Source organism: Hypanus sabinus, chromosome 19 (assembly GCF_030144855.1).
Source record: "Hypanus sabinus isolate sHypSab1 chromosome 19, sHypSab1.hap1, whole genome shotgun sequence".
In the NCBI taxonomy this organism is placed as follows: Eukaryota; Metazoa; Chordata; class Chondrichthyes; order Myliobatiformes; family Dasyatidae; genus Hypanus; species Hypanus sabinus.
Genome location: NC_082724.1, coordinates 5,458,745 through 5,484,742, shown reverse-complemented (window position 1 = coordinate 5,484,742; position 25,998 = coordinate 5,458,745). Strand labels below are relative to the sequence as shown.

At 41.8% G+C, this 25,998-nt stretch overlaps 2 protein-coding genes across 4 annotated transcripts in view; one reads left to right on the top strand and one right to left on the bottom strand.

Annotated features, from left to right (window-relative positions):
- Positions 1-9,702, bottom strand: part of ruvbl1 (RuvB-like AAA ATPase 1) — an 83,914-nt gene extending 74,212 nt beyond the window's left edge. Inside the window, exons 1-3 of the mRNA XM_059943931.1 lie at positions 9,158-9,702; positions 7,551-7,637; positions 1,587-1,719 (exon numbers count right to left, since the gene is read on the bottom strand). Coding sequence (XP_059799914.1) covers positions 1,587-1,719; positions 7,551-7,637; positions 9,158-9,298 — 361 coding nt within the window. The 5' untranslated portion in view covers positions 9,299-9,702. The remainder of the gene's footprint in view (positions 1-1,586; positions 1,720-7,550; positions 7,638-9,157) is intronic.
- Positions 9,703-9,846: 144 nt separating this feature from the next.
- Positions 9,847-25,998, top strand: part of eefsec (eukaryotic elongation factor, selenocysteine-tRNA-specific) — a 454,525-nt gene continuing 438,373 nt past the window's right edge. For 2 of the 3 annotated variants that reach the window (XM_059943929.1, XM_059943928.1), the window contains exon 1: positions 9,847-11,021. In XM_059943929.1, coding sequence (XP_059799912.1) covers positions 10,745-11,021 — 277 coding nt within the window. In that variant the 5' untranslated portion in view covers positions 9,847-10,744. The remainder of the gene's footprint in view (positions 11,022-25,998) is intronic. The other variant, XM_059943926.1, reaches the window with a different exon arrangement.

Here is a 25,998-nt window from a genome sequence, read left to right as displayed (position 1 = left end):
AGCTCGTTGATGAGCCCACTGGATGATCAGCTATCCCGGACTGGGTGTTGTGCAATGAATCAGAATTGATTAGAGACCTTAAGGTAGAAGAACCCTGAGGGGCAAGTGGTCATACTATGATGAATTCTCCCTGAAATATGAGGAAAAACTAAGGTCAAATGTATCAGTATTATAGTGGAGTAAAGGAAATTACAGAGGCATGAGAGAGGATTACCCAGAACCAACTGGAAAAGAACACTGGCAAGGAAGACAGCAGAGCAGCAATGGCTGGAATTTCTGGAAGCAATTTGGAAGGCACAGGATATATACATTCCAAAGAGGAAGAAGTATTCTAAAGGAAAGATGACAACTATGGCTAACAAGAGGAGTCAAATCCAACGTAAAAGCCAAAGAGAGCGCATATAATAGAGGAAAAATTAGAGGGAAGTTAGAGAATTGTGAAGCTTTTAAAAACCAACAGGAGGCATAAAAAAAAAGTCATTAAGGTAAAGTTGGAATATGAAAGCTAGCCAGCCAATGATATTAAAGAGGATACCAGAAGTTTCTTCAGATACATTAAGTGTAAAAGGGAGGCGAGAATGGATATTGGACCGCTGGAAAATGGAGAGGTTATTTTGCATCATTGTGGAAGACACTGGCAGTATGGTGAAAATTCTATGTGTCAGGGGACATGAAGTGTGTGAATTTACCATAGCTAGAGAGAAAGTCCTTGAGAAATTGTAAGATCTGAAGTAGACAAGTCACCTGGACCAGATAGTGTACATCCCAGAGTTCTGATAGAGGTGGCCTTAGTAACAATCTTTCAAGAATCACTAGATTCTGGAATGGTTCCAGAAGACTAGAAAATTGCAAATGTCACTCCACTCTTCAACAAGGGAGAGAGACAGAAGAAAGGAAAGTTTAGGACAGTTAATCTGACCTCAGAGATTGGGAAAATGTTCAAGTTGATTATTAAAGATGAGGTCTCGGGTTATTTGGAGGCACATGATAAAGTAGAACATAGTCAGCATGTTTCCTCAAAGGAAAATCTTACCTGACAAATCTGAACCCTACACTTTTTTTCTTTTTAAGTTAAGCTTAATTTATTTTCCCTGTGAATACCTCATGGTCTTATTACTAGAACACCAAGACCTAGATCCAACAGTTAAGTTTAAATGTGGCTAACTCATAAAACACCTGGTTTATTAACAAATTCACTTTTCTTTAATTAAGCTTAATTTATTTTCCTTGTGAATGTTGTTTATATGATGCTATTTGGCTCTGATACTGCTGCAAGATTTTCTTTGCACCTGTGCACACATGCAATGACAATGAACTTGACCTTGCTACTAGCTACAGAAATTACATTATAAAATGACACATTTTAATCACTAAGAAATAATCCACCAAATAACAGAAAGTATGATCATTTCATTAGTTCAATGTGTTTAGGGAAGATGTCTACCTTAAATTAACTACATTTCTACACAATTAAAGACAAACTTTAGCATTACACAAAAGAACCTATTGGTGGTTCTATGTAAAAACACAAGGTCAGAAGATAGATTTAAAACCTACCATTGAAACCTTTAAAACCGACTACTCACCAATTGCTCGCCTGAAATTCTCCATAAGTACTTCTGTCTTCTTGATTTCAGTTGAATAGACTTCACTTCCCACCATAGGACAGAATGGTACTTTATTTCCCAGCTCCTGTGCAATGGCCAGAGCCAAAGCAGTCTGCAAAAGGTAAACAAATAGTCAGTGATCACACACATTCAGCATTAAGTGGAAAAGGTGGTCTATAATAACTTGATCAAATTAATCCTTCAAATTTCCAGCAAGACAAGTTGGTTAAAGTTAGAAGGGATACAACTATAGGGTGAAAAAAGTGATATTCGTAACTGGATTAAAAACAAAGCATCATAGTTGCAAAGAAAAATCTTTTAAATGGGACACAGCAATAAACCTTTGGGTCATGCAAGGCCATTAATGATTATGTGGAGGCGGCAGGTGAATGGGGTTGTGGAATTCAGTGGAAAACTAAATTTGTCATGATGAAATGGTGTAGAAGACTTGATGAGCCAAATGGTCTAATTTTGTCCCCTTGTTTTATGGTCTTATTACTAGAACACCAGCGCCAAGTTCCAACAGTTAAATTTAAAACATGGCTAGTTCATAAAATACATGGTTTATTCACACCCGATTTTGCTCCTCTGTCTTATGGTCTATGTTGAAACTTTATAGGATGAGATAAGACCAAATTACATAACTTCCTATTTTAATACGCGAAGTGCCATCACTGGTATTTATTCATTCCAATCTGATACTAATCTATTAGAATTGATAACAGTGCCACTATAAAGACCAACAATTTATTATCCTTAATTGTCCTAGACAAGGTGTTGATCAGCCAAATACTTGGACAAATACATTTCCAAATATTTGGCAAATATACATTATGTCAGCCAGAATCTATATCCAATATTGTGGGCCATTCAGCGATATCAAATACGGTAAATTAAAGCTTGTTACAGTCAGGGGTGGTAGAGGGGATAAGCTCCCCCACTACCTATTAAATGCTCCTAATAGCATACATCTCAAGTAGCCTCAAACAACCAAGTCCAGTTCCTGGCCTTCATGGCTTTGTTACCAAGTCCAGCTGAACCTTTTCTATTCACAAAATACACTGCAGATGCTGGGGTCATAGCAACACGCAGAACATGCTGGAGGAACTCAGCAGGTCGGGCAGCATCCGTGGAAATGAACAGTCAACGTTTACAGCCGAGACCCTTCGTCAGAACTGAAGGGGGGGGGGGGCCCCATAAAGAAGGTGGAGGGAGGGTGGGAAGGAGAAGGCTGGTAGGTGCCAGGTGAAAAAACCAGTAAGGGGAAAGATCAAGAGCTCCCCTTGTCCTCACCAGCACATTATCCTCCGTAACTTCCGCCACCTCCATTACTCACATCTTGGGGGGGGGGCTACTGCACAGGATTGAAAGAAGTGGCAGAAAGTTGTAAAATTAGCCAGCTCCGTCTTGGGTACTAGCCTCTGTAGTATCCAAGACACTTATCAGAAAACATCTTCTTAGAAAGGCAGTGTCCAACATTAAGGACCTCCACTACCCAGGACATGCCCTCTTTTCATTGTTATCATCAGGGAGAAGGTAAAGAAGCTTGAAGGCACACACACAGTAACTCAGGATCAGTTTCTTCTCCTCTGCCATCTGATTCGTAAATGGACTTTGAACCCATGAACACTACCTCACTTTTATTATTTCTGTTTTTGCTCTATTTTTAATCTATTTAATATACATATATACACTTACTGTAATTGAGATAGATATATATTTTATTGATTCCAAAGGAAATTAGTGTCACAGTAGCATTACAAGTGCACAGCTAAAAACATTAGTAGTAGAAAGAATAAAAACTAAATTACCACAAAGTCTAATAGGAAGCGGTCATCACTTTCCCGGCTTGAGGTTGACTCATGATAGAGCCGAATAGCTGAGGGCAAGAATGACATCATATAGCACTCTTTGGAGGAATGCAGCTGTCTTAGTCTACAACTAAAAGTGCTCCTCTGTTCAGCTAGCGAGGCATGCAGAGGGTGAGAAACACTGTCCAGAATTGCCAGGAATTTCCATAGGGTCTTTTGCTCTACCACCTCCAGTGTGTCTAAATTGACTTGTATAACTGAGCCAGCCTTTCTAATCAGTTTATAGAGCCTGTTGGCATCAAACATGTTGATACCACTACCCCAGCACACCACCGCATAGAAGATTGAACTGGCAACAACAGATTGGTAAAACATGTGAAGGAGAAGCCTGCATATTCCAAAGGACCTCAGTCTCCTCAGGAAGTAGAGGTGACTTCGGCCCTTCTTCTCCGCAGCCTCTGTGTTGGTGCTTCACTCACGTCTGTCATCCAGGTGCACCCTCAGGTACTTGTAGGTCCACACCATCAATAGTAACAGGGAGTGCAGGCTTAGTCCTCCTAAAGTCCATCACCATTTTCTTTGTCTTCCTGATGTTGAGCTGCTAATGATTCAGCTTGCATTATTTGACAAAGTCCTCCAACAGGGCCCTGTATTCATCCTCTCATTATATATCCAACTATTGCTGAGTCATCAGAGAATTTCTGCAGATGACATGACTCAGTGTTGTATCTAATGTCCGAGGTATACAGTGTAAACAGGAAGGTGAAGATTGGGATGATAACAGTCAGTATGTGGAGGCGTGGATGGTAGGTGCAGGGCAAGGAAGGGATGTAGACTGTAGTAGCCTGCGCTATTCATCCATATGTTGAATTGGAGGGTGGTGGAAGGAGAAGGATTTACTTATTTCCCCTGTTTTATCATGTATTGCACTGTACTGCTGCAGCTAAGTTAACAAGTTTCATGACATTTGCCAGTGATATTAAACCTGATTCAGGAGGTACTAAAACCAAGTACCCCCGTCAGTTCAGATTGTCAACATCTCCTCCACAAGCTCCATCAGCACAGGTGCATCACAAGGCTATGTGCTTAGCCCCCTGCTCTACTTGCTTTATACTTATGACTGTGTGTCTAAACACAGCTCCATTGCCATATTTAAGTTTGCTGATAACAACATTGTCAAAGGCCGAATCAAAGGTGGTAACGAATTAGCATATAGGAGGGATTTTGAAAATCTGGCTGTGTGGTACCACAACAACAATCTCTTACTCAATGTCAACAAGGCCAAGGAGCCGATTGACTTACAGAGGAGGACACTGGAGGTCCATGAGCTCATCCTCATTGGGAAATCAGAGGTGGAGAGGGCCAACAACTTTAAATTATTCAATGTTAACATTTCAGAGGACCTGTCCTGGTCTCCACACCAATGGACAACTACGATGAAAGCATGGCAGCAGCTCTATTTCCTTGGGTGTTTGTGAATATTCAGCATGCCATCTAAACTCCAAGAAACTTCTATAGATGTGTGGTGGAGAGCAAGTTGACTGGCTGCATCACAGCCTATAGAAAGCCATTGAGAGCAAAAATCCAATCTTATGTGGAATTAGAAATAGAATTGGATGCATGATAGCTGTGACAAGGGTTTCACATTCAATTATTTCCTCTAGGCAAAACCTAACAGCATAAATGGCAGGGATGCTTTTCATGTTTGCTTTGAAAGGGAGAATACTGCACCTATGCAATTCCTCACAGCATATAGTGATCTCAGATTTCCAGTACATTTTCAACCTTTCACTGCTGTGTTCAGAGGTACCCACTTGCTTTAAAAGAACAGCAATGATACTGATGCCCAAGATCAGGGTGAGCTCCCTGAATGGATATCAACCAGTAGCACTCACATTGATCACAATGAAGTGATGAGGTTGGTTTTGGCTGGAATTAACTCCTGCTCAAGCAAGGAACTGGACCTGCTTCAATTCACCTACTGCACAACAGGCAAACGGCAAATGCAATCTCACTGGCTCTCTACTTGGCTCTGGAGCGCTTATAGCAGCAAAGCATACATCAGGCTACTGTTCATTGATTACAGCTAGGTGTTCAATATCATCATCCCCTCGGTATTAATCACCGATCTTCTAAACCTGGGCCTCTGTACCACCCTCTGCAAATGAGTCTGAGTTTCTTATTGGGAGACCAAAGTCAGTGCAGATCGGTAATAAAATCTTCTCCTCACTGACAATCAGAGGTGCACTTCAAGAACTTGTGCTTAGCTCACTGTTCTACTCTCTCCACACTCATGACTGTGAGGCTAGACACAGCTTGAACATCAGCTATATATTTGCCAATGAAATAACTGTTGGTGGCAGAACCTCAGATGCTAATGATGTGACGTACAAGGCTGAGAAAGTTTAGCTGGTTGAGTAATATCACAGAAGTCTCACAGTTGATGTCAGCAAGAGCAAGGAATTGATTGTGGACTCCAGGAAGAGAAAATTAGAACACACACCAGTCCTCATTGAAAGGGAGCGCAGCTTTAAGCTCTTTGAGTGTCAAAATCTCCAATAATCCATTTGGGGCCAATGTAGTGATACAATCATGAAGACACACCAATGACAATACTTCATCAGGAACTTGAGGAAATTTGTATGTCAAAGACACATATTGATGTCTATAGGTATATAGTGTCGAGCATTCTGACTGTTTGCATCACAGCCTGGTATGGAGGCTCAAAAGCAGAGAATTGTCACAGGCTGCAGAGGATTGGAAACTCAGCCAGCTCTATCATGGGCACCAGCTTCCCACTCTCAAGGACATCTTTAAGAGGCAGCACCTCAAGTCAGCATTTCCCCGCACTCCCCCCTATACAATCCAGGACATGCATGTCATTACTATAATCAGGGAGGAGGAACAGGTTACTGAATTACTGACACAGGATACATTCCATGGCCTGCTCTATCCAAAGCTTCTTACAAATGTTGTTCAGCATGGATAACAACAGTAATTCATCAGTTGAAGGAGAGCAGATGGTATTCAGGAGGAGGTATCCTTGACCACATCTGATTTAATGCCATGAGAATTCATGAGGTCTTAAATTAGATCAGGAATGACAGCAGACTCCAAGAGGACCACAACATTGTGGTTTGGAGGCTTGTGTGCCTCAATGACCCAGAGAACTGTTGGCTGGAGTCAGGGCTTCATGTTTTGGCTCTTGGTAGGGTCACCCGCATCAAACAGGTCAAAGGGCAGAGGCCAGACTAAGAGTGAACCACTTGTCCTCCAGGTACAGGGGTCCAGCTCAGGGCTAACAACCCTGACTGGCAAAACAAAACTGTAATGGAAACAGCAATGAAGAATCCTTTTACATCTGAATGCGATAGCATTCCTGAGTCTCCATCCAGGATTCGCATGGATAACAGTAGTGAAAACTGAAAGAAAGCTACTGATGAGTTGAAGGAATACAGCCTTCGTTGCTGCTCAAAATGCCAGCAGCATAGTGAGTAGTAAGTAGCAGAGCAGGTTAAGAATTCCTAGGCTACTCCCTTCTGTACAATTCTGGGGTGGTCACTTCCTGCGAAGGGACAGATAGTACCCAAGGAATGTAATAATATCACCTGTGAAGTATGTTTCTGTGATCAAAGCCATGCTTTACAAGACTACTGGACAGCTCACCCAATTTAAACACCTGAACCCAGGTGTTAGCAAGGATACTCAGTGAGCTTGATCTGTCTGTGAGTAAATGTGGTGACAATGTAAACGTCAGGAGGGCAACCTTGTTGTTATCCTATTTCCATTTTAAACATTGCAGCTATATGCCCTGCGGGTTTTCCTGATCTGCGGTCGGTTGAATCCGCGCATGCAGAATCCGCAGAGAAGGAGGGCTGACTGTATCCTACCTTGTTCTACCTCAATGTAATGTGATTGATGAAGAACAATTTTTTTTAAAACTGTATCTTGGTATATGTGACAATACCAAATTAAGTTCCATGCCTACCACTCTGGGATCTCAACATGCATTTTTAACCCAAGTTCACAGTGATGAACTATTTTTTCCTTACATAACCATTGCAGCCCATGCAGTAGAAAGGTGCCAGATTCCTCAGTGTCTCTAAGAAAAATCATCGAACGCCCACTGTACCTTGCCGGTTCCTGGAGGTCCAGCCAATAAGACAGCCCTTCCAGCCATCTTCTTACTTCTGATCAGCTCCACTATGATCCCACAAGCCTACAGGAAAAGAAAGATGCTCAATAATTTTCTATATACAAATAGGGTTTACTGTGTTCTTCATCTCTGACAGAACTTTAAATAGTTTTTGACAGCCCACACCAATAAATCAATTTCTCTAATCACGCTTCTAAATACTGCTATCAGACCTTCTTGCAGTCTCCTCCCTCCCCACTTTTCCAAGGGTAAGAATCTGACTTTCTTCTGTGTAACTACAAAGCCAAATTGCTTCACCACTGAATAATTTGTTAAATTTATTCTGCATCCACTCCAGAATCTATTTCCCCCAATGTGAGACACAATTCTCCTATCATCTTCAAACTCACTTTATAAATTATACCATGATATTTTTACTCTATAAAGGAGGCAGAGAGTACCAAAGACCCTGTATGCTTTTGTAATCAAGTTTTCAATAGGTATTTTCCCAAAGATGTGTGTGCAAATATCCCCATATTTCAATGATTTTGTGGCCCTTTGAGAACTGTACCCTCAAGTTTATATTCTCTTCTTTCTTTCTACTGAAGTGAAACTTCACTCCTCAGTGTTAAAGTTCATTTGTTACCCATCCTGCCCATTCTACTTGACCAGATCTCTCTGAAGTCCTTGTGTATCACTATACTACCAGATTCTGTATCATGTACAGAATTCTGAAATTGCTAGCATCATATCCAATTTCATATATTAACAAGAGGTGTTCCTAGCATTGACCCCCACAAAACTCAACTTTCCTCCACTCCAATTATAATCTTTTCACTGCAATCCTCCACTACCCAATATCATTATTGATTACGAGCATTACTTGCCATAGCAAACACGAGGAAATCTGCAGATGCTGGAAATTCAAACAACACACACAAAATGCTGGTGGAACACAGCAGGCCAGGCAGCATCTATAAGGAGAAGCACTGCCAACTTTTCGGGCCGAGACCCTTCGTCAGGACTAACTGAAGGGAAAGATACTAAGATATTTGAAAGTAGTGGGGGAAGGGGGAAATGCGTGGGATGAAGCTCTGTATCACTTTCACCAATCCCCTTTCCAGCTTTTAGCTTCATCCCACCCCCTCCAAAATGATGGAAGAACTCAGCTGGTCAAGCAGCATCCACGAAGTGATAAACGAATTGTTGACATTTCAAGTTGAGGAGCATGATAAGGGAAGGTAGCTAAAGGTGAGAAGAAGGGGTAAAATAGGGATGATGAGGGGTGAAGGATGGAGTCGGGGAGAAGAAAGGGGCAGGTGGAAGCAGGCAAGGGAGTAAAAGGCAGATAGAGCCAGGTAAGGGGAGGGGTGACAGTGGTTGGAGGGAATAGAGTTGAGGGCAAAGGCAGGACGTGTGACTGGAGAAGGAAAGACGGGGAATGGGCTCTGTAAACAGGAGAGGTGATGCAGGGGAAGGGAAAGGGAAGGAGTGAAGGACGGGGGAACAGAGGCAGATTCAGAGTGGAGGGGGAACTGGATGGATGAAGCCAGTGTTGGTTGAGGGTCGGGGAGAGACTTCCTGCCGCTGGCGCTGCTACTCACCTCCCGGGCATTCTCCTGCCCCACCAGCCCGGCGGCCACCGCCTTGGCTAGGCCGCTGTCGTCTAAGCCCAGGCCCTTCACATGGCTATGGCTGGCAATCCGTTGGGTCTTTGTGGTGCTCTTAACCTCTTCGATTTTCATCGCTGCTTTTCTTTGCTCCGGTCACCTCAACTCAGAACCCGAACCAAAAGGCGACTCTTCGACAGAATATAGCGCGTGTTACTAAGTGAGGCGGGATCTTCAGCCGCTACCTATCTCGCTAGCACCAAATTAACGCCTACCCTCGCATTGTATTGGCTAATGCCAACGCCAATCAAAACACTCCTGTAGTCTGATGGTTGCCTCTCCGTCAATCATTACTAGAATTCTGAGCAAGATAGGTTGCATTCAACTTCCGTCTCCGTCGTTAAGGGCAATCATCGCGTTCTCACCAACGGAAATCACCTTTATTTTGCTTCTATTATTGGTCGCTGGAAAATGCATCCCTAATTGCGATTGGACAATCCCAGCGATCAATCATATTATCACCAATGGACGGTGAGAAACGCTGTGAGAAATCTCCGTCAACTAATAGTAATTATTTATAGCAAAAATAAATTAATATTTACCGCAGATCTAATCTTAATAGGTTTAAATTAACATTTTAATTGCTGATATTTTAAAAATATATTTATAATATTACAATATATAGTGAGTTAAAGATTTGTATAGTGAATTGAAGGTTTATATATTTAAAATGTATTTCAGTAAAGATGTAAAAATCTGAGTTTAAGAATTCTGAAGTGTATTTCTAATTATACGGTAGCATGTTTTGTATACTGTACCAACGTTTTACTTAGTCTTCATTTTTCAGACGTTGCTGGAAGGCTGACGATTATTACCTTGATTTACGAAACAATAAAATCTTTCTGCTAAGCAAAATAAAATAGTTTCTGCAAATGAGCTTATACAGACAACAATGCATGCGAAAATGGTATGGATGTTTAAATCAGAAAATTCTAGTTTCGCCAGAATTTCTGGAGAGATAAATAGGCTTTTTGGTTGATGATCTTCTCAAGAAGGAAAGAAGCAGAGAGCAAAATGTACCTATCATATGAGAGGAGGTACAGGAGTCTGAAGGAACCTAAAACACGTTTTAGGAACAGTTTTCTATCTCCCCCCGCCCCGCCCAGATTTATGAACAATTCCTGCACCCAGGAAACTAACTCATTCTGCAGTATTAATCTAATTTGTAATTTCAGCGATTGTTATGTCTTTGCATTGCCGCAAAACAACAAATTTCACATATTTTAGTTGTAATAATCCTGATTCGATTCAGTTGGAATATTCTGTGACAAGGAAGGTAGAGACCTGTGGAGAGAGAAATTAATTTAAAAAAAATCAACTAGAAAAGTATTTTTCCCACCGCACAATGGTGCCGGCTGGCTTGAATCTGTTTCTATTTCAGACTCCTTTCACAAAATCTCCTTTCACAAACAGTAAAGATGGTAAGGTGGAAACTTTTGTTCCATCACGGGGGGGTTTTGAAGTGGGTGCACAACATGTGTTCCGTCCAGTTGAACCGTCCCCCTCCGTTTCTTGGCAACCATGGCGGCGGCAGACACCCTGAACTTCAACATTGGGGTCCTCGGACACATTGACAGCGGCAAGACCGCACTGGCTCGGGCGCTGAGCACCACGGCGTCCACGGCGGCCTTCGACAAGAACCCGCAGAGCAGGGAGCGCGGCATCACGCTGGACCTGGGCTTCTCCAGCTTCTGCCTGGCCGCGCCGCCGCATCTCGGGCAGCCGCAGTACTCCAAACTGCAGGTCACGCTGGTGGACTGCCCGGGCCATGCCTCGCTGATCAGGACCATCATTGGAGGTAGGACAGGTTGAAAAACCGGGCTCTGGGGCTCCACCACCTTCCCTTCCCACCATCCACCTCTTCCACTGGTCTCTCTTCTAATATACAGTGACACCCAAGCTTCCTCCTGCCAAGGTCAGCGTTTATCTACCCGATGAAATTTTTCGAGCAGGCGACCAAATGTGTTGATGGAGATAGTAGGTTTTTTGACAAGGTTCCACGTGGGAGACTGGTTCAAAGAGACCCAAGAACCGTAGACCTGGGATCTAGGGTAACACAACGCTAGTAAGTCAGCAGTTCGCGCGGGTCCAATAAAGGCTCTTGACTCGAAACATCGACTGTTCATTGGTGCTGCCTGACGTTGAGTTCTTCCAGCATTTTGTGTGTGTTGCTTGGATTTCTGGCATCTGCAAATTTTCTGTTGTTCGTGATTGATAGTGGAAGGTTGTTCTGGAATTGGAGCAGTGGTGTAACATGGAGATTTGTGATGGGATGCCAGCAATTTGTTACATACATTAAAATGATCTGAACCTACATTAAGGAAGAAGGACCCATTAGTAAAGAGATTATATGAAACTGTGTTGTCATAGAGCATGGAAACAGGCCCTTTGGCCCATCTTGTCCATGCCAACCAAGTTGCCTACCTGAACTACTCCCATTTGGCTGCATTTGGGCCATATTCCTCTAAACATTTTATTACTATGTAACTTTCTTAATGCCTTTTAAGTACTGTGACTGTACCCACCTCTGTAACTTCCATTTGCAGCTTGTTCCATTGACACATCAGCTTTTGAGTGAAAAGTGTTCCTTTAAAATTTTCCCATCTCACCTTAACCTATATACCCTTTTGACTTTTACTCCCTCTACTCTAGTAAAAGACTGATCATTTATCTTATCTGTTGTCTTCATGATTTTATACAGACCTACAGACAGACATACTTTATTGATCCCGAGGGAAATTGGGTTTTGTTACAGTTGCACCAACCAATGATAGAGTAGAAATATAGCAAAATAAAACCAGAAATAATTAAATGATAATAAGTAAATTATGCCTATTGGTTCAGAGTGTCTGACACTCTGAGGGAGGAGTTGTAAAGTTTGATGGCCACAGGCAGGAATGACTTCCTATGATGCTCAGTGTTGCATCTCGGTGGAATGAGTCTCTGGCTGAATGTACTCCTGTGCCTAACCAGTACATTATGGAGTGGATGGGAGACATCGTCCAAGATGGCATGCAACTTGGACAGCATCCTCTTTTCAGACACCACCGTCAGAGAGTCCAGTACCTCCCCCACAACATCACTCTGTAATATATATGCCTCTGTAATGTTGCTCATTAGCCTTCTATGCTCTGGAGGAAAACAAGCCCCTGCCTATCTATCATAGAATATAGAACAGTACAGGCCTTTCACCCCATGATGCTGTGCTTACCTTTTAACCTCCTCTGAGATCTATTTAATCCTTCCCTTCCACCATTTTTCTTAAATCTTTGTGCTTATCTAAGAGTCTTTTAAATATACTTAATGGATCTGCCTCTACCACCATCCACATACACACCATCTGTGTAGAAAATTTATCTTTGACATCCTCCCCCGTCCTATACTTTACTCCAAGTACCTTAAAATTACGTCCCATCATATTAGCTAGTTCTGCCCTGGGAAAAAGTTTCTGGCTGTCCACTTGATATATGCCTCTTGTCATTTTGGACACCTCTATCAAGTAATCTCGGATTCTGCTTCATTTCAAAGAGAAAAGAGCTAGCTCACTGAACATCCTCATAAGACATGTCCTCTAATCTAGGCAACACCCTGGTGAATCTCCTCTGCACCCTCTCTAAAGCTTCCACATCCTTTGTATAATGAGGTGACTGGAAAAGAACACAGTGTATTCTAACCAGAGTTGTACAGAGCTTGCAGCATTACCTCATGGCTCTTGAGCTCATTCTCCTGACTAATGAAGGTCAACATGCTATATGCTTACTTAATTATCCCCTTAAATTGTGCAGCAACTTTGAGCGATCTATCCCTATAACTCAGATTCCCCAGTTCTGATAATATTACAATGAATCTTTTCTGTACCCTTTCCAGCTTAATGAAGTCCTTCTTATAACAGCATCAATACACAATATGGCAAGTGTGGTCTCACAAGCAACTTGTGCGGTTGCAACATGAAATCCCAAGTCCTGTACTTTGTGCCTTGACTGATGAAAGCAAGTGTTTCAGAGGCTGTCTTCATGATCAATTCTCTCTGTGTTAAGTTGTTAATAGCGAGAAGAATTGTAAAGCTACCTGACAATGTGAACAAGTTGGTAAAAAAACCTGAGAAATGGTAACTCCATAGTCTTGAACAACATGAAGTGTTGTGTTTTGAATAGACGGATGAGTTCAGGACATAGTCAATGAATGATCTGAACCATGGCAGCACTGAGGAACACTGAAGGCATTCCTAAAGGCTGAATGTATCATCATTATGTGCCACATTATGACATTGATGAGCATGGTCTTTCCATGGCCATGATTATTCTTGGCAAATCTTTCTACAGAAATAGTTTCCCGTTGTCTTCTGGGTAGAGTCTTTACAAAATGGTGACCCCAGCAGTTATCAATACTCTTCAGAGATAGTCTGCCTGTTGTCATTGTTTGCATAACCAGGACTTGTGATGTGCACCAGATGTTCATACAACCATTCACCACCTGCTCTCGTGCCTTCACATGATCCTGATCATACGGGGGGGGGGGGGGTGGGGGAAAGGGGGGACCCTAAGCACCTTGCCCAAGGGTGATGGAATGCCTCACACCTCCTTTGTTGGAGATGTATCTGTGCCCCAACCCCCAAGGTATAGGCTATTTATACGAGACTTGAGAAAGTGTTGCTTTTTTAATCCAGATGGTAGTTGAAATATTCAATGTTCTTCCTGAGAGAGTGGTGAGAAGAAATATTTAGATGAATACTTGAAATGCAGTAGCTTACAGTGGTGTTAGAAAGTTTGTGTACCTTGTAGAATTTTCTCTATTTCTATATAAATATGACCTGAAATCTGATTAAATCTTCATCTAAGTCCTAATGCTAGAAAAAGAGAAGCAAATTAAAGAAATAACAGAAAAAAACATTATACTTGTTTGTTTATTTTGTGAAAAATGATCCAATATTACAAGTATTTGTTGGGAAAAGTCTGTGAATCTCTGGGGCAATGCTTTCTACAAAAGCTATTTGGAGTCAGCTGTTCCAATCAATGAGATGAGATTGGAGGTGTGGGTTGCACAGGTGCCCTGCCCTATAAAAAAGACACACAAAGTCAGGTTACTGACGGAGCCTGCTGTCCTCAGGAAAGATCTGTTTACGTGCACCATGCCTCATTCAAAACCACTTTCAGAGGACCTTAGAAGAAGAATTGTAGAGATACATGAAGCTGGAAAAGGCTTCAAAAGAGTTTCTAAAGACTTGTGTGTTCATCAGTCCACTGTAAGAGAAATTGTCTACAATTGGACGAAACTCAGTACTGTTGTTACTCTCCTTAGGAGTGGCCGTCCTGCAAAGATCACACCAAGAGCACAACGTGCAATGCCAAAAGGAGGTGAAAAAGAATGCAAGGTAACAGAAAAAGAACTGCAGAAATCTCTAGAACTTGCTGAAGTCTCTGTTGATGTTTCCACTCTAAGAAAAACACTGAACAAGAATGGTGTTCATGGAAGGATACCAAGGAGGAAACCACTGCTCTCCAAAAAAAAAACACTGCTGCACATCTCAAGTTTGTAAAAGACCACCTGGATGTTCTATAGTACTTCAGGGACAATGTTCTATGATGAGACAATAATTTAACTTTTTGGCAGAAAAGCACATTGCTATCTTTGGAGGAAAAACAGCATTGCACACCAACACCAAAACCTCATCCCAACTGTGAAGCACGGTGGAACGAGTGTCATGGTTTGGGGTTGCTTTGTCACTTCAGGGTCTGGGCAGCTTGCAATCATTGAGGGAACAGTGAATTCAAAATTGTATCAAGACATTTTACAGGAGAATGTCAGGAGAGTAGTCTGTCACCTGAAGCATAATAGAAGTTGGATAATGTAACTTGACAAAGATCCGAAACATGAATTAATCAGCAACAGAATGGTTTAAAAAGAAGAAAATTCGTGTTTTGTAAAGTCCAAGTCAAAGTCCTGAGATTAGTCATATAGAAATGTTGTGGGAGGACCTGAGGCAAGCAGTTCATCAAAGAAGCTCACCAAAATCAAGAGCTGAAACAGTTTTGTAAGGAGGAATGGTCTAAGCTGATGTGCAGGACTGATGTGCAGTTACTGAAAATGTTTGGTTGCAGGTATTGCTGTAGAAGAGGTCACACCAACTACTGAAAGCAAAGGTTCACATTCTTTTTTTCAACAAATACATAGAATATTGGATAATTTTTCTCAAATAAATGAACAAATATAATTTTTTTTACTATTATTTATTTAATTGGGTTCTCTTTACCAAGTTTTAGGACTTATGTGAAGATCCGATCACTTTTTAGATCATGTTTATGCAGAAGTAGAGAAAATTCTATAGGGTTCATAAACTTTCCAGTGCCACTGTGGAAAGACTGAACCAAGTGTTGAAAATAGCTTTACTCTAGATAGGGCCTTGATGACCAGTGTAGACACAAAAGACTGAAGTGACTGTTCTGTAGACTGCCTCCAGCGCGGCTCCCTACCCTTAACTGGAATTCAGCCATCTCTGTCTTTCTCACATTCTCTTCCCCAACCCACTTTCTCCTCCCCCACCCGAACCCCCGCTTTGCCTATTCACTTCTGCATCACATTCCTTGCTCTCATATTTCTAATATGGGGGAGGAAATGAAACAATGGGTAGCTCTTTTGACTAGATGTCCTACACTTGGCTTGCCATATGGCTGTTTTGCGATGTCCTGTATTAATAACAATGCCAAGTTGTTAGGCAGTCTTCTCTCCATAGCAGAGTGTTCTCACCAGCATTTAGGTGGTGAAAGAGGCAGATATACCAATAGTCACCAGCAGCCAACCAGAAAAGTCTGCCTTTATTCCTACTCTTTTTCTCCTGTCCATGCTAGCATATTTCCTCTAATACCATGTCTTGTTTAGCAGCCTTATGTGCGGCACCATGTCAAATGCCTTTGCTATTGCACTTTTACACCTCATTTCCAGTGCGATAACCAGTAACTTTAAAATAGTCTTCTTTACTTTTCTTACTCTTGTTCACTCATCTGTACAGGTCTTTGCATCTGATATCCAAATCAATCCCTTTGTCCTTAATGCCCTTTTTTAAGAATTGGGTAGGTAACTCTTTCTCAGTATTATTTTTATTTGCAATGTGTCTTTTGTACATTTGTGTATGTCTGTCTTTGCTTATGTATAGTTTTGCATAAAATTCTATTTTTTTTAACCATGAACGTCTGCAAGAAAATGAATTTTAGAATGGTAATTGATGACATGTACATTCAGTAGCCACGTTATTGGGTACCTGTTGTACTTAATAAAGTGGTCACTGGGTGTATGTTCATGGCCTTCTGCTGCTGTAGCCCATCCACTTCAAGGATCAATGTGTTGTGTGTTCAGAGATGTTCTTCTGCACACCAATGTTGTAACTTATGGCTATTTGGGTTATTGTCACCTTCCAGTCAGCTTCAACTAGTCTGACCATTCTCCTCTGACCTCTCTCGTTAACAAGTTTTTTTGCCTCAGAATACAGGGGTGTCCTTTTAGAACATAGATGAGGAGGAATGTCTTTAGCCAGGTGGGGATGTATCTGTGGAATTCTTTGCCATAGACAGCTGTGGAGACCAAATTTTTATGTATATCTAAGGCAGAGGTTGATAGATTATTGATTGGTCAGGATATGAAGGGATACAGGGAGAGGGCAGGAGATTGGGGCTGAGAGGAAAAATGGATCAGCCTTGATAAATGGCAGAGCAGACTCAATGGACCAAAAGGCCAAAAGCATATATTTTATGGTCTTATGGTCTAGAGCTAACATGTTTTTTTGTTTTTGCACCATTCTCTGTAAACTCCAGAGACTGTTGTGCATGAAAATCCCAGGAGATCAGCAGTTTCTGAGATCCTTAAACCATCCCCCAGCACCAAAATCATTCCACTGTTACGTACCCCGTAACTGGGTTTACAGACCAGCAAAGATAGAAGAATCCATTGGATTCTGGTGGTACCAAAAATTAAAGATGTTTATTAGTAAACTACACAATACAGTATCAAAAATGCAAATATACATATAAAACAGGTTAGCAATAATAAACATAGAAGTGTAGGAATAATAATCAATAATAAACAATCTCTATCAATGTCTAGGGGTAAATGAATTGTCATAGAAGAGTATAAAGTTCATTTCATGCGTGCTGAGGTAGTTATGGTTGTTGTAATCGTTGGAGAGAGAGAGTGAGCAAGATGTAACAGCTACAGCAGGCAAACCTTCTGTTGCTTTCTTATTCCATCGTATTGTTGTGGTCATTCAGCTATGACCCCTCTCTTCTTCAGCTAGACCGTTCTTCTGTGGTGGACTCGTCACTCTGGCATGAGGGGACACACACACAAGTCCCCACCGGCCCTGCTGTCACACTGTGAGCTTTATTGACCGATATCCTGATTCGGTCCTCGAAGCCCCCACCTTCCTGTGGATTCACAACACTCAGTCAGTGTCCACTGGTGTGTCTGAAGGGTGTCTCCCCAGACCCTCCCCAGAAGGGCGTCTTTTATCCCTACTAATGGGGTCTCAGTCATCCATCAACTCTGAATGACTGTGTCCATCAAATCAGGCCACTCTTGCTGTCTCCTGAGGAATGTTAACGAGCAAAGTAAAGTCCTTGTAGTGAAAGGTAAATAACCCAGGAAGAGTCAAAATACAATAAATCAACAGTCTCTCTCTCCCTCTTATCTGTAGCAGATGTTCTTGCCTCTGTGCTTCATTTCTCTCTCTAATTAGCAGCATAGCAACAGCAATAGTTCATAGTTCTCAGGAGGGGGGTTGGGGAATGGTTAACTCTGCACCCCATTTCCATCAGGTCTGTCCATCACTCATAACACCACAAAGTCACTTAGATCACATTTTTTCCCTATAATGATCTTTGGTTTGAATAACAACTGAACCTCTTGGCCATGTCTGCATGCTTTTATGCATTGAGCTGCTGCTACGTTATTGGCTGATTAGATATTTTCTATGAGCGGGTATACTTTCATAAATTTAATTTGAACTTTGAGATTGGATTCAGGCATGGACTGAGAAGTACAACTATTACTCCTACCACAAAATTAGCAGGCAATAACTAATTTTAATAAGAGGGAATTTGATCACCCATTCATGACATACAATGGCATTATCATCCTGGATATCACCGTTGACCAGCTCCCTATTACAATGATAGCAGGTCAGTGGTTGGTCATCTTGTTAAGGTATGGGGCAGCATGGTAGCCTGGTAGTTGGTGCATTGCTGTACAGTGTCAATCAGTAATCTGTTATCAGGGTTCAATTCCCACTGCTGCCGGTAAGGAGTTTGCATGTTCTCCCTGTGACTGAATGGGTTTCCTCTGTGTGCTCTGGTTTCCTCCCACAAAGACGTACCATTAGGGTTAGTGAGTTGTACATGTGCTACACAGGGTACCCAGCGCAGTCCTCTGATTTGTTTTGATCCAAAAGACACATTTGCCTTTATGTTCTGATGCACAAATTACTTGTATATTTCATATTTCAGTGATTTTGAAAATCTTGTAAATATGTTGTTCATTAAGCATTCTTTGTTTAAATAGTTAATTATGGCTGTATGTAAAAAAAAGGAAATTGCATTATGATGCCACCACGTGATGCGCGCATGCTCTGCTGAAAGTAAAACGTTACTAACGTATTCACCTCTTTCAACTCCAATGTCTTTCTTTTAATTAGTTTAATGTTTTTGATGGCATAAAACTTAACAGTGACGACAAGGCAGCTTTAAATGAGGCAGAGATTACTATTTACAGCGAGACATTTAAGTTTAAAAAGAATGCAGGGAGAAACATTCGAGTTTACAAAAAGTGTGGCACTTTTTTTTCCTTCAGAGCAGCATATTTTCGTTATGACATGAAAGACAATCGAGTTTTTACAAAAAAGACAGAAAACAGAAGAAAACTGGTTCATAAACAGTGGATACCTGGTGATAATCATAATTTTTTAAAAAAAAGGCAGAAATAGCTGGCTACATTAGAAAGATGGTGTTCTCTTGCACAATAGATAACTGGCTGATGTATACTGAGTGAATAGGGCAGTATTTTGAAGTAAATGAAATAGCCAATGAGATGTAAGAACAAATTTTGCTGAGGGCATCAGATTTAAAAGCATAGAGTTGGCTTAGAAGCTTGACTGTTCCAACCAAACCAGATGAAATGAGCTTTCACAATATCAGCAAAGTAATGCAAGAACATTTAGAACCAAAACCATTGTGAATTGCAGAACACTTTAGGTCTCTATTTGCCTATCGACGTAACCAGTCTACCAGTGATACCATCGGCACAGCACTACGCACTTTCCTCACTCACAAGGACCCATGTTAGAATGCTAGTCCTGGACTACAGTTCAGCATTCAACACCATAATTACCTCCAGTCTTGACAGGAAGCTCAGAGACCTTGGCCTGCACCCAACCTTGTGCAGCTGGATCCTAGACTTCCTATCAGATCGCCGACTGGTGTTAAGGGTGGGCTCCCTCACCTCTATCCCTCTAACAATCAACACAGGTACCCCTAGGGTTGTGTCCTGAGTCCCCTCTTCTACTCCCTTTACACCCACATGCACAGCTTCAATCTGATGATCAAATTTGCAGATGACATATATTGATCAGCCTTATTTTCTATTGGTGACGGGACAGCCTACAGAGAATCAGAATAAGAATTCAGAATCAGAATCAGGTTTATTATCACTGGCATGTGTCGTGAAATTTGTTGACTTAGCAGCAGCAGTTCAATGCAATGCATAATGAAGGAAAAAAAACAATTAATAAATAAGTATATCAATTACAGTATCTGTATAATGAATAGATAAAAAATAGTGCAAAAACTGAAATAATATATATTTATAAAGTGAGGTAGTGTCCAAAGATACAATGTCCATTTAGGAATCGGATGGCAGAAGCTGTTCCTGAATCGGTGGGTGTGTGCCTTCAGGCTTCTGTACCTCCTACCTGATGATAACAGTGAGAAAATGGCATGCCCTGGGTGATGGGGATCCTTAATAATGGACACTGCCTTTCAGAGACACCACTCCTTGAAGATGTCCTGGGACTTTGTAGGCTAGTAACCAAGATGGAGCTGACTAAATTTACGACCCTCTGCAGCTTCTTTCGGTCCTGTGCAGTAGCCCCTCCATACCAGACAGTGATACAGCCTGTCAGAATGCTCTCCCCAGTACATCTATAGAAGTTTTTGAGTGTTTTTGTTGAGATGCTGATTTTTTTCAAACTCCTAATGAAGTATAGTCACTGCCTTGCCTTCTATGTAGCTGCATTGATATGTTGGGACCAGGACAGGTCCTCTGAGATTTTGACACCCAGGAAGCTGATCACTCTCTCCACTTCTGATCCCTCTATGAGGATTGGTATGTGTCCTTTCAACTTACCCTTCCTGAATTTCACAATCAGCTCTTTTGTCTTAGTGATGTTGAGTGCAAGGTTGCTGCTGCAACACCACTCAATTAATTGGCATATCTTGCTCTTGTATGCCCTGACACAGTGGTGCCAAGATTACAAACTCTTCCTCAATATCCAAAAAACAAAAGAGCTGATCATGGATTACAGGAGGAACAGAGACAGTCTCGCCCAGATCAACATCAATGGGACTGCAAGTTGAGAGGGTAAGTAGTTTCAAGTCCTTTGGTATACACATCAGTGAAGATGTGTACTATACACACTGGCTGTGTGGCAAAAAAAAAAGCACAATAGCGTCTCTTCCATCTCAGGCGACTAAAAAAGTTCATGAGCACTCAAATCCTCAAGACCTTCTACAGGGGCACCATTGAGAGCATCCTGACTGGCTGTATCATTGCCTGGTGTGAGAAATGCACCAACCTTGATTGCTGGGTACTGCAGAGAGTGATACAGACAACCCAGCACATCTGTGGATGTGAACTTCCCTCCACAGCAGCAGGTGTGTAAAGAAGGCCTGGAAGATTATCAAGGACACCAGTCACCCAAGCATAAACACCAAATTTCTTGGTGTTCACCTGGTGGAGAATCTCACCTGGTCCTTCAACACCAGCTCCATAGCGAAGAAAGCCCAGCAGTGTCTCTACTTTCTGTGAAGGCTGAGGAAAGTCCATCTCCCACTCCCCATCCTCACCACATTCTACAGGGGTTATATTGAGAGTATCCTGAGCAGCTGCATCACTGCCTGGTTCAGAAATTGCACCATCTTGGATCGCAAGACCCTGCAGCGGATAGTGAAGTCAGCCGAGAAGATCATCGGGGTCTCTCTTCCTGCCATTACGGACATTTACACTACATGCTGCATCAGCAAAGCAAACAGCATTTTGCAGGACCCCAAGCACCCCTCATACAATCTCTTCTCCCTCCTCCCATCTGCAAAAAGGCACCGAAGCATTTGGGCTCTCACGACCAGACTATGTAACAGTTTCTTCCCCCAAGCTATCAGACTCCTCAATATCCAGAGTTAGTACTGACACCTCCCTGCCCTATTGTCTTGTTTATTATTTATTGTAATGCCTGAACTGTTTTGTGCACTTTATGCAGTCCTACGTAGATCTGTAGTCTAGTGTATTTTTTTTCTGTATTGTTTTTTACGTAGTTCAGTCTAGTTTTTGTACTGTGTCATGTAACACCATGGTCCTGAAAAAATGTCTCATTTTTACTATGTACTGTACCAGCAGTTATGGTTGAAATTACAATAAAAGTGACTTGACTTGAGACTGTTTCAGCTGCTTCCATCTGGCAAATGGTACCACAGTTTTAAAGCCAGGACCAACAGGCTAAGGGACAGCTTTTTTCTACAAGCTATTGGACTTATAAATTTACATGTCTGTTCATTGCGATGGAGTCATAATGCAAAGACTTTTACTCCCTCACGTTGTAGGACGGATGTAAGATTTAAATAAATTTAAAATTCAAATTCGTATGTCAAATCAAAGGGAAGGGGAGTCAATTTCAGCTTGCATGGCTGAATTGAAGAGATTGTCTTAGCATTATCAGTTCAATGCTGGGCTTAGTGATGCATTGAGAGATTATTAATTTGTGGAATCTTAGAAGAAAACATTCAAAAATGACTCCTAACTGAAACACAACCTGCATTTAAAAGAACAGTTGGAAATAGCTGTATCATGGAAACAGCAGACAGAAACGCAATTGAGTTACGGACAGAAATGAAAGTGAGCATGAACAAAATTGCAATGTCTAAGCCTGGGATCCATGGTAATGATAAGAGTCCATGACATAAAAAAGGTTGGGAACCCCTGGTCTAAAGAGAAGTGTGTCTGGCTGAACAAATTGTGTTTCTGTTGTGGCAGGGGCTTGCATACACCAAACAAATGCAGTTTTAAAAGTGAAATTTACATAAAGTACAAGAAGTAGGACACCTACAAAGAACATGTTGGACAACCAAAAGTACATGGATGGCACAAGGAAGAGAAAAAGCTGAAAAGTCAAGTTACAGTTTCAAAAGAGCACTAATCCACATGTTGTTGATGAAAAATCTGATAATAATGAGAGTGGCACAGGGTAGCCTTGAGATTTACAATGTGAAAACTAAGATGAGACAAGCAATCTGGTTTACACCAGAAGTGAAGGACAAATTAATTAAAATGGAATTGGATACTGGCTCGGCTGTTTCAGTCCTTCTACAAAATGAGTTTGAATGACATTTCAAAGATACTGAACTGAAGCCAGCAGATATCTAACTAAGAATTTATGCTGTAGAAAAGATAACTGCTGTGGGAATGACATTTGCAACAGTGAGATACAATGACCAACAAGCCACATTGGGCTTGTATCGGGTAAAAACAGGAGGCTAGCATTGCGGGGATGTCGTTGGCTGAGACAATTACAATTTGATTGGAGATCCATCCACAACTTGCATGCCATAACCCTTGTAATAGAGTAAACGGAAAGCGAATTAAGAAAGGTACTGGATATTGCCACAACAGTTTTCAAGGACAGCTCCGGAAAGCTCAAACGTATCAAGAATAAAACAATGTTAAATTTAAATGCCACACCCAAGTTTTCTAAAACCTGTCCAGTTCCTTATACCATCCGTGATAATGTAACCAGTGAGCTAGATTACATGGAGGCTGAGTGGAGCCCACAGGCAACGTTGGTTGTCCCAGTAGCCAAGAAGAACAGGTCAGGATCTGTTGCAATTTTAAGGTCACCATCAACCCAGTACTGAAAGTAGATCAATATTCTCATCCTAGGATAGAGGATATCTTTACAAAACTTACTGGAGGAAATACTTCAGCAAAGTGGACTTAGCTGAGGCCTACCTACAGACGGAGATGGAAGGAAGTCCAATGTGTTTCTCACCATAAACATCCACCAAGGGCTTTATTGCTTAATAGACTTATTTTTGGAGTAGCATCTGCACCTGCACTCTGGCATAAAGCTATGGACCAGGAGCTGAAGGCTGCCCAGGCACTCAGTATTACCTGAATGACATTTTTACCAGTAAAGATGGCAAGAAGCATCTCCAAAATCTCAAGACAATGTTAAAAAGATTAGATAATTTCAACTCGGAGCACGATGCAACAAGTGTGAATTATTTAAACCAAGCATCACTTTCTGTGGTCACACCATGAAGGCACAAGGATTACACAAGTATGTTGAGAAAAATCAAGTAGTGGTGGTTGCCCCAAGGCCAAAGGATGTGTTGCAGTTGCAGTCCTTTTTAGGACTTGTCAGCTACTAAGGTTCCTGCCAAACCTGGCTTTACCCCTTGAATTCATTAGTACAGATTGGGAAGAAATAGTTTTGGACATCAGACATTGTATGTCAGACATTGTACTGACACGTTATGATCCACATTGTCCGGTGAATCTTGCCTTATAGGTGCAATCATGCCACATGTCATGCATGATGCAAATGAACACCCCACAGCTTTGGCATTGCGTTCCCTTACCGCTGCAGAGAAAAATTACACGCAGATTGACAGAGAGGTCTTGAGTCTGGTGTAAAACATTTCAACCAGTACTTATATGGGAGCGAGTTTACCCTCATTGCTGATCATCAACCACTAGTGTCCAGGTGGGCTCTGTTTCTTGGAGGACACAATTACAGCATCAAATTCAAGAGGATGAATTGTTCAAATTGAATTGTTCTATTTGCCCTTAGAAGTAAATACCAGAAAAATTACAAAATATGACACTCCTTTTGACGTATTCTCCCTAATGAAAATTGAAGGACTCTCTATTACAACAAAGATGATTCAAAGGGAAACCAGAAAAGACTCCACACTGCCTCAGGCCTACATAGCCACCCAAAATGGCTTGAATGTGCAGTGGAAACTCCAGCTCCCCTATTTTTACCAGTGCCAGGATAACCTGCTCTTAACAGAGGTTGCTTTATGATATGGAGGTTGAGAGTTATTGTACTAACTAAGCTGAGAGCTACAGTGCTGGAGGAGTCACATGCCAGTCATCTAGGCATGGTTAAAATGAAACTGTTTGCTTGTAGCTTTGTCTGCTCATCTGGATAGATGAGCAGATTGATCAGTTTGCCATGCACTGTTTAGGATGTTAATAAGTCCAGAAAATGCCAAGAGCAGTACCTCTCCATCCCTGGGAATGGCCTACATTGCACTGGCAGAGGATTCTTGTGGATTTTAGCAGACCATTCATGGGCACAAATTTCCTGGTAGTAGTGGATGCAGCTACAGCCTTGCAGACTGTTGATGTGTTGAGAAGCCTCTTCACAAGGACTGGTGTTCCAGAACACTTAATCAATGATAGTGGATCACAGCTTCAGTCATTCCTAAAAATAAATGGAATAAGACATATTACATCTGCCAGCTACAAATACCTTGGTGGAAAGATTTGTCCAGACTCTAAAGAACACACTGTGAGCAATGTCAGCAGAACACACTACACTGACACTGAATCAGAAGCTTGCCAATGTCCTCCTTGCATATCGTAATACAGCCCACTCCACAAAGAACAACTCACCGGCTTGCTGTTCCTGGGTCACCCCTTGTATTCACGCTTGGATCTCCTCAAAACCATCTCAGAAGGAGTATGCAGGACAAACAGCTGAGACAAGTTGACTGCTCCTCAATGTTTCACTTCTGGACAAGCTGTCCTGGTGAGGGACTACAGAGGTGATCATAAGTGGGTACTCGGAAAGGTTAAGGACTACTTTCCTACACAGTGGAGATTGTGTCTAGTATCATCTGGAGACTTCACATCGATCAGTTGAGGAGGGCAGAGTCAATTGTTAGAGAAGAAAGGTGTCAACTGCTGTTGGTACCACTTCCTATATTTTCAGAGTCAACTTCTACAATCACCACAGAGGAGGCCCCAGAACCACAGCTACAAGACTTACCTGCCAACCAAAATGATCCCCCTTCTGAGGAAGGACGTTATCCCAAAACAGTAAGAAAACCTCAGTCGCAATTAAATCTTTAGGCTTGAATGGTACAATGCTGCAAAAAAGAAAAGGAGCTGGTTGTGGATTACAGGAGGAATGGAGATGGGCAGCTATTGACATCAATGGATCTAGGGTTGAGAGGGTAAACAGCTTTAAGTTCCTCAGCATCCACATCACCGAGGAGCTCTTGTGGTCTGTACATACCGATTGTGTGGTGAAAAAGACACCTCTTTCACCTCAGATGGTTGAGGAAGTTTGGTATGGGTCCCCAAATCCTAAGAACTTTCTGCAGGGGCACAATTGAGAGTATCCTGATTAGCTGCATCACTGCCTGGTATGGGAACTGTGCCTCCCTTAATCGCAGGACTCTGCAGAGAGTGGTGCGGACAGCCCAGTGCATCTGTAGTTGTGAACTCATGATTCA